The sequence below is a fragment of the Oryx dammah genome, unplaced genomic scaffold (genome assembly GCF_014754425.2).
Source record: "Oryx dammah isolate SB20612 unplaced genomic scaffold, SCBI_Odam_1.1 HiC_scaffold_27, whole genome shotgun sequence".
Classification (NCBI taxonomy): Eukaryota; Metazoa; Chordata; class Mammalia; order Artiodactyla; family Bovidae; genus Oryx; species Oryx dammah.
This window is the reverse complement of record NW_024070211.1, coordinates 33,822,759-33,843,500: the sequence shown is the minus strand read 5'-3', so window position 1 is coordinate 33,843,500 and position 20,742 is coordinate 33,822,759. Positions and strand designations below refer to the sequence as shown.

The window sequence follows — 20,742 nt, the reverse complement described above, 5'->3', positions numbered from 1 at the left end:
ATCTAGGTGAGTTGATCACACCATTGTGATTATCTGCATCATTAAGATCACTTTTGTATTAGTTCTTCTGTGTATTCTTGCCACTTCTTAATAATTTCTGCTTCTGTTATATCTATACTGTTTTAGATTGGTCACTTTTATTTCTGTGGTTCTAACAATTTTCATTTTTATCAGTTAAGATACATTTAATATTTCATGTAATTTAGTTTTAAAACCTTGCTAGGAGTGAAACATTTTATAATTTTATTTATTTAAATAGGGACTGTCAAGTGTGCTATGAAGATAATAACGTTGCTCAAACTATTAGTGAGGTTCGGATATACATATAATGTACTCAATAAGTTTCTAGCACATGTTAAGTGATAGTCACTCAGTTAAGTCAGACTTTGCAATCCCATGGACTGTAGCCTACCAGGCTCTTCTCTCCATGGAATTCTCCAGGCCAGAATACTGGAGTGGGTAGCTGTTTCCTTTTAATTCTTTACCACCAGGGAAGCCCAAGAATACTGGAGTGGGTGGCCTATCCCTTCTTCAGTGGATCTTCCTGACTCAGGAATCAAATCAGTGTCTCCTGCATTGAAGCGGATTTTTTTTTTTTTTACCATCTGAGCTGCTAAGGAAGCTCTATACTACATGTTAGGCACTATATAAGTAAATGACTTTGTTTTCTTATTCTTATAATTATTGTTGTTGCCTACAGTGCTTTACAGTTGGCTAAAATTTAACTAGGTGAAAATTGCTTTTTGTTTACATTGTTTATTCCATGTGGTATACATTTTTTCCCTGAACCTCTGGTTCTACATCTTAAATTTCTAGTTTCTGTAAATTGATTACTTTTTTTTCTTTGAATGTTGTATGTATCCCATTTTATATCATTCTCTTCTGAGATTTTTATTAGGAAAATGTTTTCTTTTTTTTTTTTCTATCATCCTTATTTCTTAACTTATATACTGCCATGGACTGAATATATGTATTCCCCTCCAATGCTCACCCAGATTCAAATTTTGAATCTATAACCCATGATGTTATAATGAGTTATCTTTAGACAACTGTATATTGTTTGTTTTTTAATATTTAGAAAGTAAAAATTTTAATGGCCAACATGTACAAATAAACAAGAGCTGAAAAACAAAGGATGGGTTTTAATATCTACCTATCAGTAAAGGACTACACTTACAGAGTACTTCTGTTAGTACAAATAAATATCCTTTTATGACTTTATTGAGAACGTCTTCACTCTCTCATCCTCCTTTCTGGCAGCATCTTTAAGTCTTCCTCTCTAGTGGTTGATACTCATTGCATATAAATGTTTAGTTCTCTCAGCATAAAAATAAACAAATAAAAGGGAGCAAGCAAAACACTTATCTTGATCTGAGTGCTGTTTCCTGTCTTAGAAATTTTGGTCAACTCTTCATTTGTAGCATCACTTCATTCATTCATATATTTATTCTTTCTGGAAGCATTTAATGAGCATTTCAGTTGGTTAATCATAATGTTTGATGCTGTCAGAAGGGAGAGAGGGAGCAGTTCCCCATCAAAATCAAAGGGAAGGAGGCAAATTAGCAGTTCATTATATTCAGTGAGAGAGAAATTACTGAGAGAACATATACAAGGAGCACGCAGTTCTGAAGGATATGGAGAAGATGATGGACATCCAACGTTCTAGCAGTGATATTTTGCCAAAAGAAACCTAGATGTCTCTGCTGTCATCACTGGCACCCGCTTATTCATAATCTTGTTTTTGTATCTACCACTTGAAACCACTGAATTTTTTTAATGTCTACTGATGACTCAAATGGAAAATCTAGTGACTCATTCTTAACTAACCAGCTCTTCAAAGTCTTTCATCTCTCAAGATGTAGCTCCATAGCTCCCTCATTTCTGATTCACATCTTCCTTCATTTTCCAAACTGCACTCTTGTAGCGTTTAATTAATACAAACATAAAGAATGCTGACTGGCATTATATATTGATTTACATTTCTGAACTTGTCTAAAATTTCATCATCCTGAGGCTGTATCATCCACAGAGTGTTAACATTGTCCTTGAAATCAACATGTGCTTTAAAAAAGTACCAATTTAGTAAAATAATCTGGAAAACTATGGAATAATTAATATAGAAAGTGTGCAACAGCAGTTTCATCAACTTGAATTACTAAACCATATTGTTCAGTTCATTTCAGTTGCTCAGTCATGTCTGACTCTTTGCAATCCCATGGACTGCAGCATGCCAGGCCTCTCTGTCCATCACCAACTCCTGGAGTTTACTTAAACTCATTTTCATTGAGTCAGTGATACCATCCAACCAATTCATCCTGTGTCATCCCCTTCTCCTCCTGCCTTCAACCTTTCCCAGCATCAAAGTCTTATTTAAATCAACACAATTTGATACTTCACTAAACCATATAGGGAAGTATCAAATTGTGTAGATTCAAATAAAATAATAAGAGTCAGGCATAATGATATGCCATTAAAAATAAAAATAACTCAGATAAATGCACACAAGTTATTCACAGAATATAACAACCATTTATAAAAATACGTGAACTGTAAATTGATTTTTTTCACAAATTACCTTTTCATGTTCTTGCATATAGTGGCAACAAGTTGGCTACTTCAAGTGGTGATACTACAGTTAAGTTATGGGACCTGTCTAGAGGTAATTGCATTTTGACCTTCGAGGGACATACCCACGCTGTATGGTCCTGCACATGGCACTCCTGTGGTGATTTTGTGGCTTCTTCCTCACTGGATACAACTAGCAAAATCTGGGATGTTAACAGGTAAGAAGTATTTCGAATAATATTAACACTCTGTGTTGATAAATATAATTTCTCTCAGTGGGAAATTAAAGAAAATCTGTTAATTCTTAAAATTATAGAATTAGTCTCTGTGACATCCGTTTGTAACTCCATTAATTTCTGCTGATACATAATGAGTTCTTTCTAAGTAGAGTTTCAAGATCAAGCCTGTGAAATCAGATTAGAATTGCTTCGTTGGAAAGCTGTTTGTTTTAAAGCGAGATGGAACAAATCCTTCTTTTAGTGTCGGGTTTTTAGTTCTCTCCACCAATCTGCTGTCTGTCTGGATTATCAAACCAACAATTTAATAGACATGAAGATGACAGAAACAATTATGGGCTTTTCACTTAATTTTGATATAGCATTTCCAGTTTAAATGCTTCTTAGTAATTCAAAAATTGTAGGAATGGATATAATTTATTGTATACCAAGTCCTATACACTACTATATGATTTGATCTTAATTCAAGACAGACCTATTTTTTGCTCTCAAAATACCTGTCATCCATGTATTTTTGGATAATTATTCCATCCTATTATATATACAAATAAAATTTTAAAAAGCTGGTATCAAATACCTTGATCACTTCAGCTAAGTAATTGTATATCATCAGTCAGATTTCTGATCACTTTAATATTTTAATTAATGCCCAGATTACAAATATAAGTAATAGTGACTCCTCAAAATTTGTGTAACAAATCATTACTGAGCCATTGTAATTCTTTTGTAAGAGAAAGATGAACTCATCTTGAAGGTCAGCACTATTGTTTTGGGAGTCACGGGTCAAACCAGTACTTTGAACAAACTTTCCCCATTCTTCCTTGAATTATGGGTAACCTATTTAGAAGACAGAGCAAGTAAGGTGCTCACAAAAAGGTCAACATGATTTCTAGGAGGACTTCTTGAAAGGGTCTTCTCTGTTCTGTTTGTAGTTTGACTATCTCTTAAGAACATGTGCCAGCTTTTATGCTATTTTCTTTCTGCACCAGACCCACCCTTCTCTATCTTTTTTGTGATACTGGAGCTGGAACTTTGCAAATGACATTTTACTTTGCAAACTGACTCTGTATTAGGCTTTAGTGATAGTGGCTGCTTGTAGGAGACCACAAGGCTAGAGGTGGTAGAGGGGTCCTCTTCTCCCTCTCTCCTTCCTGTGGGCTTCTTCTGGACTTGCAGTTTCAATGAGCATCACCCTAGCAGTACTTCACCTCAGCAACATCACAGCAGCTGAATCCAGTTGACAGTTTTTCTAGGGTTTGCAGAAATAGCTGTATCATGCCATCTGTCAAAGACATTAACTCCAGCAGACGTTTGCCCCCTTCTCAGAGGTCTGCGTTCCCAGATCTGCCTGGCCTCTTTCCAAGGTGAGGGATATCAATACTAGCAGTCCTGGACCACTCATCAGCTCTGTGGTGCCACCCAACAAGGTTATAATAATTCCACTTTGATCCCTTTGTGCATTCAGTCCTAAAAGTGGTAGCTCTTTCATTCAGGGCTTTCTCCATACCTTCATGTTCTTGTTTTCCCTTTATAGTTATCTAGTTAACAACTTTATGCACAGTTAACAATCCCTTATATTAAATTCTTACCATTAAAATGTTAAGTGCAAGTTCGGTCTCCCATCCAATTTTGACAGTTACTGGGTATTGATGCATGAATAGCATAATCCACTTGAGTTACAAAGATATAGCTAAATAATGTTTGACATATTCTGAATGAGAAAGCATAGCTCTAAATAATAGGTTTGAAACCTATTTCTGGAGAATTCCATGGACAGAGAAGTCCACAAAGAATTCGACATGACTTAGCAACTAACAGTTTCACTTACTTTCTATGTAAAGTAGTGACAATTTAAGATGTAGTTTAATAGTCATGTGCATACCATTTCGTTATCTGGAATAATCAGCCATGTAATTCTTAATTTTATTATGTTTCTATGTTATACAGCCATATTTCATAAATATTATTATAATATATTATTAGAATTTTTAAAACCAATTTATTTTGAAGTATGATTGACATACAGAAAGCTATGCATATTTAGCATAAACAACATGATGAGTTTGAAATATATACCTGTGAAACCATTACAACCAATGCATAAATGTATCTCTTGCCTCTAAAAATTTCCTCCTGCCCTCTTTATTATTATTATTTTTATAAGAGCACTTAATATAATAACTAACCTATTAGCAAAATTTTAACTATCCTAACATTGCTCTTACCTATAGGTATTGTGTTGTACATTAGATCACTAGGGCTTACTCATCTTATATAGGTAAAATTTTAATGCTGTTCTCTAATTTCAATTTTTTATTACTTTTGGCTTAGTCTAAGGTGTTTATAAAAGACTGCATCCATTCTAAAATGTATCTTTAAATGTATTAATCACTCAGAGTGCTTAAATCAAACTGTATTAAGGTGACAACAACAATAAACTGATTGCCAGTAGACTCATCTCTACTAAGAATGATTTCAAGTACTTTGACAGCTTTGCTCCAGAACCCTGATATCCAAATACTGTCTCCCAGTAGAGACTCAGTAGATGTTGATATAGCAGATCAAAATTGCTACTGATTGACACCAAAAATTATTTGCATTTCAAATTTCCCATCAATGTCAAGAGCTCACCTTCATCATCAAAGACAAAGAATTTATACCAGTTTTGAAGCTGAGATAGTGGATAAAGATTGACAAATAAGGGAGAGACTGACTGTTTCTTTGGTGGCTATTGATAGATCTTTCAGCACTGTAATCAGAACCCTGAACTGTAATTTACGATTGCTCATGGATCCATACTGTGTAAATATGTCTAAAACTAGTGTCTTACTTAAAATCGTATAGGCCATTGTTACAGGCTTAGTGACTTTAAGGACAGAGGTTATTTGCTTTGGTAAGATGATGATGGTAGAAGCTGTACTGTGCTGGGTCGTATACTCTTATAGTGATGCCACATAGTTTTTAATTGAAAAATATTGATGGACTCTTTTGTTCACCAGGAAAAAATTTAGAATATATCCTTATATTCACAGTCTGCCCTTTCCTTTGAAACCCTAGCTCAGTCTTGAATTCATCTGTTAGTTGGTATGTCATTCCTTTTCCTGCAACTCTTCCTGAAATTAGATATTACCTGCTAGGACCATCTAATTAGCTCCTCACCAGAAAATTGTATCCCTGGAAATCATAATTAATGCAAAAAATCCAGATCAGGATCCCTGTTAACTAAATACTAATAAGAAATCTCTGAACAATAGTACCTCTGTCATTCTTAGTCTGGACACACTGACACTCTACAAAGTTTCTATGAACAATTAAAAGTAGTGATTCAATGATCTTTTGAACAATCATTTATAAAAAGTAGAAATTTATGTTTTATTTTGTAGTCATTTATTATTACCTTAATTTTCATACATATGCTTTAAAAATCAGTTTTAAAGCATACATGTACCCTTGAACACACACACACACATACATACCCCATTGTATCTTTAATGGAGAATGCTTGACACGTGGCAGTTTTGTTGCATAAATGATGAAGGGAAAATCTATATATACACATGAAGAAAGTGCTTTCCTTACTTCCATTTACATTCGTATTATGATTCAATTATTGTGTTATTCTATTAAAGTGATGAAAGTTAGATAGGAAAATCAGAGAATGTCTCAGTTGACTATAAAAATTGTTTCTTTAAAGCATGAGATTACCATTAAACATTTATGAAATGAATTACCAGTGTAGGACTATATTTTAGACATTAGAAGATTCTGACTCCATTACTGCCCTCAGTGAGATTACAGATAATTTTAAAATGCAGCAGTTTTATAACAGAAAATATGCAGTACATCTTCTATTCATAATATCAGAGAAGAAATTCTGATTGGTCCTGGGTGCTTTTCTTCCCAAGATAGTTGGGTATTTGACTGAGTGTCTACATGACACTATATCTCTGATGTTTGGAACTCAGACCACATACCTGTACTTAGTTGTTCAAATCCTTAAAATGAAAGGATTTGAAACAAGCAGAATGTTACTGGGTGTAGCTTCCCCACTGCTTAAAACAATATTGCACAGGCTAGAGTAGAGTGGTTTGTAACAGGGCTGGAAGGAAACCGATTGCTTTGTAAAATTCAACTTCTGGACCCTAAACAATGGGAAATAAATCTGCTGCCCTTATATCTAAGGGTATTGGTTCAGATGACTTCAAGATTATGCTTAAGAGAGAAAAATAAATCAGGTTTGAGCCTATGATGGGAACAGTGAGAGAAATAAAAATATATTTGGAAGATAAAGCCACTAGAAATTGCTGAGACATTATAAATCATGAGAGAAAGAGAAAGCAAATCACCTGTTACATATTGAGACACTTGATGGGTGTAAAGCTCATTCTCTTTATACTAGAGCACTAATGTGAACTTTTAAAAGACTTTTCCAGCCAGATTCATCAGCTCCATTCTATAAAATGCTGTACAATGAGGGACATTGTCTTGTTCCTCTAACAGGTGATGCCTACTGAGGAGAATTGAATGTTCCTTCCTGCCCACCTACATTGCTTCCTTCTTAACTGAAAAATTCATTAAGCAATATAAACTCCAGGCTAGATGAGAGAAACAGAATGATTTATATAAAGGAAACAGTTAAATTTAAGAAAAAGGAAATGTGAATTACTAAGATTCTCCTATAAGTTGTCTTCTTTTAATAGCATGTACTATTAATTTTTTGGTCAAATAATGCTCCGATGTGAACTCTAAATTGGGAGAAATTTATTTCTTTAAAAATTAATAATAATGAGATAGCACCAAATAAGTTACAAAATGGAGTTTAGTGTTTGTATTTTATTAATAATATGCATCTTGTTCTTTATGATACATATGCTAAGTTGACTATATTAGAGATGAAGGGCATATTGTACAACATTAATGGTTTTAAAGCATAATAATGTAAGGAGGATATTGAGATTCAAGGGCATGTATTGTTGGTACATTAATACCTGTCTTGCATTATAAAACCTCCCAGCTTGCTGCCTTATACTTGTAAAGGAACCCAAGGTATATGTTAATAGATTGCTAAAGCAGTACTTGAAACATAACTAGGTTACATTAAAGGAAATTGTGACATTCTAAAATTGACCTCTTATGATCAATTTATCCTGTTCCACAGATAATAAATCAATTATTACATCTTGGATTTTCATTTATATTCAAATGAATGATCCCCTCTTGAAATACATATTTTGAGTGATAGCTAAGTATTATTGAATATAAATACATAAATAAGTCCAGAAATAGTAAAATGAAAATAGCATGTTATTTTCACTGTCATGCTTCCTCTAAACCAGTGCATAATTAAAAAGCACTATCAAAGAAATATCTACTTATGAAAAAAGTATATTAAGGCTTAAGTTCCAGGTTTCATTTAGCAAGTTAAACATTGACTGTATTATCAAGAAGCTGTCTTGCAACCAGTGTTGGCTTTTTGTGTATGCGTGAAGAATGCTTCCAGCATCAGTGTCTACTGCAATAAGCTTGATGTGAACATTCTTTTATATCAGTATATAAAGACTTGACCAATAAAAGAGATAACATTAAGAATTTAACATTTAGCTCTTTGCATTTATAAAACAAACTATCTCATGTAAATGAGTTATATAATCTGTATCTAATTTTCACTAAATAAGGCATACTTTCTCTGTTATTTCACCAACTAACTGAACCATATGTTAGAAATAATTCAGATGAATAGAGATGAAACTAAAGGTGTTCTAATAAGAGTGAATATATGTGTTTTAAAACATGCTCCATTATTACTGTATTAGCACCAATCAAAGCAAACACTTTGACATGTCAAAGATGTATCCCTCCTCCATTCCCTCCCAAATGAATCTGGTCAATAGATGAATCTTCATCCTCCTCAGTAATAATGAAAACAGTTTGCTGTATTTTTTCATCCATATATGTTAAAAATTATATGGGTATAGTATACATAAGTTAAGAAAACTAAAATCATACAGTTTTATATTTAAGGTTTGATCACATGATATATATAGTCCACTTATGTGTGTTTGTGTATATCTGAATGTTGATGTATATACATATACTAGTATTAAAGCAGTGTATTCAGATGTACAGCTCTTAATTTTAGACTACTGTAAATATTTTACTATCTCAAATATTCTAAATATCATCTAATTAAAGTGTGAAAGTGTTAGTCACTTAGTCATGTCCTACTCTTTGTAACCCCATGAACTTTAGCCTGCCAGACTCTGCTCTCCATGGAATTCTCCAGGCAAAAATACTGGAGTGGGTTGCCATTTCCTTCTCCAGGGAACAATTTACTGACCCAGGAATTGAACCCAGGTCTCAGGCAGTGGAACCAGAGATCAAATTGCCAACATCCGCTGGATCATGGAAGAAGCTAGAATTCCAGAAAAACATCTATTTCTGCTTTATTGACTATGCCAAGGCCTTTGACTGTGTGGATCACAGTAAACTGTGGAAAATTCTTCAGGACATGGGCATACCAGACCACCTGACCTGCCTCTTGAGAAATCTGTATGCAGATCAGGAAGAAACAGTTAGAATTGGACATGGAACAACAGACTGGTTCCAAATAGGAAAAGGAGTACATCAAGGCTGTATATTGTCACCCTGCTTATTTAACTTCTATGCAGAGTACATCATGAGAAACGCTGGACTGGAAAAAACACAACCTAGAATCAAGATTGCCAGGAGAAATATCAATCACCTCAGATATGCAGATGACACCACCCTTATGGCAGAAAGTGAAGAGGAGCTAAAAAGCCTCTTGATGAAAGTGAAAGTGGAAAGCGAAAAAGTTGGCTTAAAGCTCAACATTCAGAAAACGAAGATCATGGCATCTGGTCCCATCACTTCCTGGGAAATAGATGGGGAAACAGTGGAAACAGTGTCAGACTTTATTTTTCTGGGCTCCAAAATCACTGCAGATGGTGACTGCAGCCATGAAATTAAAAGACGCTTACTCGTTGGAAGAAAAGTTATGACCAACCTAGATAGCATATTCAAAAGCAGAGACATTACTTTGCCAACTAAGGTCCATGTAGTCAAGGCTATGGTTTTTCCAGTAGTCATGTATGGATGTGAGATTTGGACTGTGAAGAAGGCTGAGCACCGAAGAATTGATGCATTTGAACTGTGGTGGTGGAGAAGACTCTTGAGAGTCCCTTGGACTGCAAGGAGATCCAACCAGTCCATTCTGAGGGAGATCAACCCTGGGATTTCTTTGGAAGGAACTATGCTGAAGCTGAAACTCCAGTACTTTGGCCACTTCATGCAAAGACCTCACTCATTGGAAAAGACTGATGCTGGGAGGGGTTGGGGGCAGGAGGAGAAGGGGATGACAGAGGATGAGATGGCTGGATGGCATCACTGCCTCGATGGGTGTGAGTCTGAGTGAACTCCGGAAGTTGGTGATGGACAGGGAGGCCTGGCGTACTGCGATTCATGGGGTCGCAAAGAGTTGGACATGACTGAGTTACTGAACTGAACTGAACTGAACTGAAGCCACCTGGGAAGCCCCTAATCAAAGTTATTTATTTATTTATTGACTGATTTACTATTCTTTCTCTATGATTCCAAACTCTAATTTGTTTCAAAACCATTTATTTGAGACAGAAAAAAACTATTACCATGCCTCTGAAACATTGTTTTAGAATTTACAGAAATGGTTTTTGTTTAAAGAAAACTCTTAAGATTTTATTCAATTGTTATTGAAATAAATTGAATGCCCAAGTACATCAAATCGAAAGATGTAAACTGTTTGATATAAAAATAGAAAGTCATACAATTCTAGGTAGAACTAAAATACTTTCTTATATACAACAGTGTTGCTTAAATGAGAAATACTTCTTATTTAGATAATTAAATTGAATTTGTTCTTTTAAATTAAACACTAGAGACATTTTTTCATAGAAATATTGAATGTTATTTCTTCATAGTATCTAGCATGAGTTTGTACAAAATTCTACCATATATCCATGAGAGCAGAACTTGTTAGTGTGTGTCCTGTGTAGGCAATGAACAGATTCACTAGTCAGGGAACATGAAAAGTTTATTCCTTGGGCTGGCCTTCATTCAGTTCCTTCTTAACCTAGAATGAATCCTGCAGGAAGCATTGCCTCTAGCAGGATTCCATCTGCTAGAAAAGTCATCCCTTCTGATGTGGCCCATAACTCAGACGTTTAAAAATTAATGATACCTAATGAGTTAAATATAGTTATTATATGTGTTATCATCTGAATATGTCCTATTAAAATTTTCTTACTCAAAAATTTAAGACTTTAAGTTATGGTTGGACATTCATGGTGAATATTTAAATATGCATTCTAAAAAGTACAGTGTTTCAGCCTAGAACCACAAAGCGTACCTTTATATGAAGCCATGACTACTATAAAAAAGTGAATTATTGATATTTTTCTCTTGATTATACTTGGTCCAATGTATGACAAGTTTATAAAAGTATCTGATGCTTCCAGTTTTAGTGGTGTTATGTAAATCATTTCATTGTCTAGTTCTCTAGTTACCATTGACAAATTAAATGCCTTTTTTAGAGGATATTAATGTCAGTATCTTGAGAACAAATTTTACTTTGAATTTGGTCTCACTAGTACACAAATATAAATTAATATATCATATGTATATGCAAAACTGTAGCAATAAATTATGTATCTATACCTCAAAGATATTGCCTAGATATTTAATATGCATTATATGAAATGAAAATTTCTTATACAACATTAATCAGCAAATGTACAGTGGTTATTTATGTAGCCCTCTATTTCTTGCTCTCATTTACTGTTAATCATATCAAAGGAGACTATGATATCTTATGCTGGAGTCCAGCTCCAGCAGCCAGGGATTCAACCTGAAGGTGTGAGCGGTGTCGGCAAGAAACTGAGGCAGCCCCTCTGTTTTCTTGGACTGCCTGTTTATTTCAAGCTTTTGATTCTCTTTTATACTTTTACAAAAGCATTAGGTCAGAGGTTTGATATTTTTAGTTCCCATTGACCCAGATTTATTTTTCTCCAAAAATTATTGTTGCCCCTCAAAAGGAGTTCCTTCCTCAGCAATTCTCTTATCTAGTTTTTCTCATGTGTCCTTGTGAATACACTGTAACTCATGCTAATGTCTGGGCTGCATACCACATTCCTCAGTTTAATGCTTATCTTTCTAAGTCCTATTTGCCCCTAGTATTCTAAGCTCACTATTTCTTACAAAGGACTTCTAGCGAATAGTATCTCTAAAGTGCCTAATTTCTATAAGCTATAGTAGAATATTGTAACATTACAGCAATCCTTAAATCTTTACCTTCTAACTATTTTAATTATTCCTAAGCCCTAAATTCAGCAAACTCCTTTGCCATAAACACTTTTCTCACAAATGGGCTTCAGATAGCAATCCCTCCCATGGCCTCAAGCTGTGGCCTGTGTGCTCACCCTGGAACACTTTTTTGTAAAAGTCCTTGAGCAAATATCAGTGATTAACTTTATGAATTATTCTTTGAGCACAGCTACAGAAGGCTTTATGCCTTCTCATGCTCCTCTCAAAAACAATAAGCACCTTAATATTCTCTTCAGTCAACTCAGCCAAGGAAAGGAAAAAACAAGTCAGAATCACAAAGCCTAACTCCTTCATTCTGGGTCCATGCCTACAGAACAAAGGGAGGGGGTTTAGGGCCGTACCTCTATTTTGTCAGTAATGCCTAACGTGGCTCCCAACAATCTTAGACTTGAGGCTTTCAGTGGTATTGCAACAATAAATTAATTCTTAATTATATGAATTATCATGACTCTTACTCAGTTTAGTTCAGTGGCTCAGTCATATCTGACTCTTTGCAACCCATGGACTGTAGCATGCCAGGCTTCCCTCTCCATCACCAATACCTGGAGCCTACTCAAACTCATGTCCATCACGTCGGTGATGCCATCCAATCATCTCATCCTCTGTCATCCCCTTCTCCTCCCACCTTCAGTCTTTCCCAACATCAGGGTCTTTTCCAGTGAGTCAGTTCTTCGCATCAGGTGGCCAAAGTACTGGAGTTTCGGCTTCAGCATCAGTCCTTCCAATGAATATTCAGGACTGATTTCCTTTACGATGGACTGGTTTGATCTTCTTGCAGTCTAAAGGACTCTCAAGAGTCTTCTCCAACACCACAGTTCAAAAGCATCACTTCTTCAACACTCAGCTTTCTTTAGAGTCCACCTCTCACATCCATACATGACTACTGGAAAAACCATAGCTTTGACTAGATGGACTTTTGTTGGTAAAGTAATGTCTCTGCTTTTTAATATGCTGTCTAGGTTGGTCATAGCTCTCCTTCCAAGGAGCAAGTGTCTTTAAATTTCATGGCCGCAGTCACCATCTGCAGTGATTTTGGAGCCCCCCCAAAATATAGACTTTCACCTTTTCCATTGTTTCCCCATCTATTTGCCATGAAGTGATGGGACCAGATGCCATGATCTTCGTTTTCAGGATGTTGAGTTTTAAGCCAATTTTTTCACTCTCCTCTTTCACTTTCATCAAGAGGCTCTAGTTCTTCTTCACTTTCTGCCATAAGGGTGGTATCATCTGCGTATCTGAGGTTATTGATTTTTCTCCAGGCAATCTTGATTCTAGGTTGTGCTTCATCCAGCCTGGCATTTTGCATTATGTACTCTGAATATGAGTTAAATAAGCAGTGTGACAATATATAGCTCTGATGGACTCCTTTCCTGATTTGGAACCAGTCTGTTGTTCCATGTCCAGTTCGTTCTAACTGTTGCTTCATAATCAGCATACAGACTTCTCAGGAGACAGGTCAGGTGGTCTGGTATGCCCATCTCTTTAAGAATTCCCTTATGATTATACAGTGGAAGTGACAAATAGATTCAAAGGTTTAGATCTGATAGAATGCCTGAAGAACTATGCACATATGTTCATGACATTGTACAGGAGGCAGTGATCAAGACCATTCTCAAAAAAAAAAAAAAAAAAAGAAATGCAAAAAGGCAAAATAATTGTCTGAGGAAGCCTTACAAATAGCTGAGAAAAGAAGAAAAGCTAAAGGCAAAGGAAAAAAAAAGGAAAGATGTACCCATTTTAATGCAGTATTCCAAAGAATAGCAAGGAGAGATAAGAAAGCCTTCCTCAGCAATCAATACAAAGAAATAGAGGAAAAGAATAGACTGGGAAAGACTAGAGATCTCCTCAAGAAAATTAGAGATACCAAGGAAACATTCATGCAAAGATGAGCACAATAGAGGACAGAAATGGTATGGACCTAACAGAAGCAGAAGATATTAGGAAGGTGTGGCAAGAATACACAGAGGAACTATACAAAAAAGATCTTCATGACCTAGATAACCACAATGGTATGGTCACTCACCTAAATCCAGACATCTTGGAATGTGAAGTCAAGTGGGCCTTAGAATCATCACTACGAACAAAGCTAGTGGAAGTGATGGAATTCCAGTTGAGCTATTTCAAATCCTAAAAGATGATGCTGTGAAAGTGCTGCACTCAATATGCCAGCAAATCTGGAAAACTCAGTAGTGGCCACAGGACTGGAAAATATCCGTTTTCATTCCAATCCCAAAGAAAGGCCATGCCTAAGAATGCTCCACCTACTGAACGATTGCACTCATCTCAAAACACTAGCAAAGTAAAGCTCAAAGTTCTTCAAGCCAGGCTTCAACAGCATGTGACTCTTAATACCTATGTTCATATTCCTCTAACTAAAATCTACCTAAGAACCCAGTACCCAAACTGGAATAGATTGTTCATCTTCCCTTCAGAGGCTATTGGGTTTAATCCCACATGACTCACAGCCTTGTTTATTTGGATCATCACAATAAAATGAGCCATTATGTTCTAGTTATTGTCCATATATCCGCTAATCAGCCTTGATCTCATACCAGGGTCCAGCCCCGGTTGGACCCAGAGTATCCTCAGGGGGACGGCATTGGCATCTAGAAAAAGATTAATTAGAGATCTAGAGAGAGGTAAGGAGGGAATGTTACAGTTAAGAAAACAGAGGAGAGAAAGAGGCCGATATTCCTTGGTTTACACAGAAAGCCAATAAAGCTCCAGACAAGGAACTTGCTCTGTTCACGCAGGCCACAGGCGCCCACTTGAATAGCGGAGGGTGCCCCGTCTTGGGCTCCCTCTCGCGTCGGTCTTAGAAGCTGGGGCAGAAAAGTGAACTCAGAGAGCCCTGCGCTCCAGGAAATCAGCCAGAAAACAAAGAGGAGAATAACGAAACGGGGAGACCAAGCTTCATCAAGTATGGCCCAAACTTTATTTTTTCCAAGGAGCTTACATACCTTGAGCTTTACATAGAAAGTAATGGGAGGTGCAGAGTCATGTGGGGTCAGCAGTCCTGACCCTTATTGAGACCAGGCTTTCTTTATGCATTCTTTCTGACATACAAAGGTCTCAGGTGATTTACATCATCTTCTGGCCAGAAGGCCTGCTAACATTTTTATGATCTTTTCTGATAATGGTTCAGTTCAGTTCAGTTCAGTCGCTCAGTCGTGTCTGACTCTTTGCGACCCTATGAATCACAGCACACCAGGCCTCCCTGTCCATCACCATCTCCCGGAGTTCACTCAGACTCACGTCCATCGAGTCCGTGATGCCATCCAGCCATCTCATCCTGGGTCGTCCCCTTCTCCTCCTGCCCCTAATCCCTCCCAGCATCAGAGTCTTTTCCAATGAGTCAACTCTTCGCATGAGGTGGCCAAAGTACTGGAGTTTGAGCTTCAGCATCATTCCTTCCAAAGAAATCTCAGGGTTGATCTTCTTCAGAATGGACTGGTTGGATCTCCTTGCAGTCCAAGGGACTCTCAAGAGTCTTCTCCAACACCACAGTGCAAAAGCATCAATTCTTTGGCACTCAGCCTTCTTCATAGTCCAACTCTCACATCCATACCTGACTACTGGAAAAACCATAGCCTTGACTAGATAATGGTTAGTCAACCAGAAAACTTATTTTCTCCAAAGGTGATTATTCTAAAGTCAGGCACCACTCTCCGAAAGCACTAGTCAAGGCTACATTCCTATAGGTTAAAGGTGAAGTGGGCTATAACATGGAAAGAATTTCTGATGTGTTTAAATCAAAGGCTACAGCTTATTTTTCCACATACTAACTATACTAATTAATGTATGTTCTCAAAAACATAACGGATAAGGGATATGGAAACTTAGCAGCAAATATTGGCTCAACAATGAAACCCTCCAACAGTACTATTCTAATAATTCCTTAACTCCCTGTAAGGCTCTATATTTTTAGAATACTAGAGGCCTCCCGTGCCTCTCACGGTTGGGAGGCCATAAACAATCACATGTGTAGCTGCAGGAGTCTGAATGAACCTGTCAGGCTAGCTAGAAAATCGTCAGAGGGGTTTGGATTGAAACATTCTTATTATGCCCAGGAGAATTATTAACTAAAGCTCTAAGTTGTTTTCTTCAAAGAAAAGTGGTTGGGGATAGACCCCCATTAATGTCAGAGGTGTTGGTGAGAGACATGAAATAGTAAAACAAACAGATTCTGGTTTAGGGGTAGATGCTCGAGCAGGTCCAGGGGATCCCTTGAGTCCTGATCCGCCTTGCCTGTCAGGTCTCTCCGCATGACCTTGTCATGGGTGGGATCGATCCAAGGAGTCCCTCGGGTCCTGATTCTGCCTTGCTCATCAGGCCTCTCCCGCATGACCTTGTCATGGGTGGGATCTCCCGTGCTAGCTCCTGGCAACCTCTCATCGCCTCTGATCTCCCTTCCACTGTATGCTTTGGAATCCAGTGCCTGACATTAACAAAATATCTTATATAGTCCATCTCTTCATTGTACTCTATCTGTTTTCCTTAAACTTGTCTCCCTTGAGGAGATGAAGTGCCTTTTCCAATGGCACCTATAACTAATTTCCCTTAATTTTTTTCCAAAAAAAACTTATACCATAATAAATTGTAATCATTAGACCCTGTTTTTGAGATATAAACACATAAAATATGTTCAAGATTTTTTTGTTGCATTTATCTGATTTAGCTGTGTGACACAAATTTCCCCCATCACTGAATCTGAAAGTTTGTTCACTAATGTGTTCCTAGTACTCAAACTAGGAGCTCAGACTAGAGTTTGGAACATGCTGAGAAAGTAATATATATATTTTAAATTAATGGTTCGATTCCTCCATGCTCTTCCTTGTCACCTCTAGACTGCTTGCTTTCTTCCCACCTCATCACAAACCACAAAAACGTATTCTTTGAGACTAAACCATTAACTACTCGTTCATTGTCTTGTAATGTACTGACATCCTGGTCTTATCTGTCATGTTTTACATGATTTAGCACATGGCTTACTGTGTTCACTGAATGCAGCATCACTATCCAAGCAGAGAATTTGTGTCAACTCCTTGGACTTCCAGTTTCTTTACCTCAATACTTACAACAACTTTCAAATCTGTTTCAAGTTTTCTGCACTGTCAGCACCTTTTCTACCTTTCCCTGGCTTACATCCTTTAAGACCACTTGCTCCAACAATTCTATGTTTCCAGTAGTATTGATAGTTTATTGTCTCCACTTTTTTTCTCTAGTGCTGATAACAGCCTTCCAGTTTCTCCCTTCTCATCCAGAGTGAAATCCAAAGACCATCATAGTGGTCTGTCCTTCCCACACAGCTTCTGATCCCTTAGTCCTCTCTTCCTCTACATTTCTTGCCTGTCAATACCCCAACTCTATTTAAAACAAATTTCTTCATCACTCTCTGCCTGTACCTGGTCAGTTGAACCTGGACAGAAAACATATACCCACAGACCCTGGAATTATGATGATTGATCTCAGTTTATAACTTCAGCTCACAAGTTGAATCCCGCTGCATTTCCTTCATCAATTAAACATCTACCATACAAAATGAATATTTCATTCCTTTCTGCTCTCCTTTTAAATTCCTAATACCTTCCTTTACTCCTTTTTCCCCCAAGTTCAAACCTCTTGTTCAAACTTCTGCTTGCTACTGTTCCATTGACTAAAGCAAGTCACATGGCCAAGACCAGGACCAGGATAAGACGTGACTACCTAAAAGTGTTAATTTAGGAAAAAGAATAAATGGCAACCACTTTTCAAAAAATATATACCTTCTTTCTAACCCCTTTCCCGTCTTATAGTGAATGTAGCTCAGACGTGTCCAACTCATTGTGACCCCATGGACTGTAGCCTGCTAGGCTCCTCTGTTCATGGAATTCTCCAGGCCAGAATACTAGAGTGGGTAGCCATTCTCTTCTCCAGGGAATCTTCCCAACCCAGGAATTGAACCCAGGTCTCCTGCATTGCAGATGGATTCTTTACCAACTGAGCCATCAGGGAAGCCCTGCTCCTCTTATAATCATCTTCCAAATGTGACTGTAGTATTAAAATTGTATTTTGACCATATTTATATTATAGAATTCATACTTCTTCAGTTGACCCCGGTATATATAGACTTTAATGATCATCCCTAGACTAAAATGGAGTTTGACTTCTTGTCTCAATTCTTAAAATAGATTATTGGAGAAATTCTGATAAATAGGTTATTGGAGTAATTTCAGTACTTCTCTGCTCAGTATACTTTAGAAGATCCATACTACTCCTTTATATCTTTTAAATTTTGAATTACTTTAATTACCTAAAATAAATGTAAACAGTTTTCATGTACTTTTCACCCAGATTCCCCCAGTGATAATATCTTACTATTGCATATTATAAAAACTAGGTAATTGACATTGATACAGTATTATTAATGCAAGCACAGACCCTTAGTCAAATTCGCCAGTTTCTCCCTGTGTGTGTGTATGTGTGTGTGTGTGTATGTGTGTGTGTGTGTGTCTGTAGCTGCATGAAATTTTATCACACATGTAAATTAGAGTAACCAATGTAACTCTATATAATCAGGATATGGGCTATTCTATCACTGTAAGAAAACTCTGGCATGTTACCATGATGATCACACTCTTCCCCTAGCTCTAATCCTTCAACACCCTCAACCTGTTCTGGTTTCCATTACTATAATGTTGATTCAAAATTGTTATATAAATGCTCACAGTATGTGAGCATCTGAAATTGGCTACTTTTCAGTGAAATTTTGTTTCAGTGAAATTGAGATTCACTTAATTGTCTTGGATATCAATAGTTAATCCCTTTTTATTGTTAAATAAAAGTTGTTTAAGTATACTAGTTGGCTTTTATATTTGCTCCTTGAGGGACATTTCATTTGTTTCTCTTTGGGGAATAGTACTGTGCAGGTTTTTGTGTAGGGCTTCCCAGGTGGCACTTGCGGTAAAGAACCCACCTGCCAGTACAGGATGCATAAGAGACATGAGTTCAATCCCTGGGTCAGGAAATCCCCTGGGTGAGGGAGAAATGGCAACCCACTCCAGGATTCTTGCCTGGAGAATCCCATGGGCTACCGACCATAGGGTTGCAAAGAGTCGGACATGACTGAAACGATTAGCATGCACGCACAGGTCTTCATTTCTTTAGAATTTATGCCTGAGAGTACAATTTTTGGGTTGTGTGATACATTTAGCTTTATTAAAAATTGCCAAACTGTTTTCCAATGTAACGATACTATTTTTATATTACTATCACAATACATGAAAAATTCAGTTTTTCTACATGCTTGTCAGAATTTGATATTATTAGTAGTTTTTATTATCTTAGCTATTCTAATAGGTGGATAACAGCATCTTATCATGGTCTTAATTTGCATTTCTCTCATGGCTAATGATGTTGAACATCTTTTCATGTTCAGTTGACCCTTAAATTACTTGGAGGTTAGGGGCACTGGCCTCTGCTCAGTCAAAAATCTGTGTAAAACTTCAATCAGTCCTCCAAATCCACAATTTACCTAACTGTGAATTTGGTAGTACTATCAGTCAGTCAGTTCAATCGCTCAGTCATGTCCAACTCTTTGTGACCCCATGGATCACAGCACACCAGGCCTCCCTGTCCATCACCATCTCCCAGAGTTCACTCAGACTCACGTCCATCGAGTCAGTGATGCCATCCAGCCATCTCATCCTGGGTCGTCCCCTTCTCCTCCTGCCCCCAATCTCTCCCAGCATCAGAGTCTTTTCCAATGAGTTAACTCTTCACATGAGGTGAAGTACTGGAGCTTCAGCTTTAGCATCATTCCTTCCAAAGAAATCCAAGGGCTGATCTCCTTCAGAATGGACTGGCTGGATCTCCTTGCAGTCCAAGGGACTCTCAAGAGTCTTCTCCAACACCACAGTTCAAATGCATCAATTCTTCAGCGCTCAGCCTTCTTCATAGTCCAACTCTCACATCCATACATGACCACAGGAAAAACCATAGCCTTGACTAGACGGACCTTTGTTGGCAAAGTAATGTCTCTACTTTAGAATATACTATCTAGGTTGGTCATAACTTTTCTTCCAACGAGTAAGCATCTTTTAATTTGATGGCTGCAGTCACCATCTGCAGTGATTTTGGAGCCCAAAAAAATAAAGTCTGACACTGTTTCCACTGTTTCCCCATCTATTTCCCAGGAAGTGATGGGGCCGGATGCCATGATCTTCATTTTCTGAATGCTGAGCTTTAAGCCAACTTTTTCGCTTTCCTCTTTCACTTTCATCAAGAGGATTTTTAGTTCCTCTTCACTTTCTGCCATAAGGGTGGTGTCATCTGCATATCTGAGGTTATTGATATTTCTTCTGGCAATTTTGACTCCAGCTTGTGTTTCTTCCAGTTCAGCGTTTCTCATGATGTACTCTGCATAGAAGTTAAATAAGCAGGGTGACAATATGCAGCCTTGATGTACTCCTTTTCCTATGTGGAACCAGTCTGTTGTTCCATGTCCAGTCCTAACTGTTGCTTCCTGACCTGCATACAGATTTCTCAAGAGGCAGGTTAGATGGCCTGATATTCCCATCTCTTTCAG

The 20,742-nt window shown here is 37.2% G+C and overlaps 1 protein-coding gene across 1 annotated transcript in view; it reads left to right on the top strand.

Annotated features, from left to right (window-relative positions):
• The window catches only part of SPAG16 (sperm associated antigen 16), a 1,071,408-nt gene that overhangs the window by 563,515 nt on the left and 487,151 nt on the right, over nt 1–20,742 (top strand). The window contains exon 12 of the mRNA XM_040228573.1: nt 2,598–2,783. Within this exon, the coding sequence (XP_040084507.1) occupies nt 2,598–2,783 (186 nt within the window). The remainder of the gene's footprint in view (nt 1–2,597; nt 2,784–20,742) is intronic.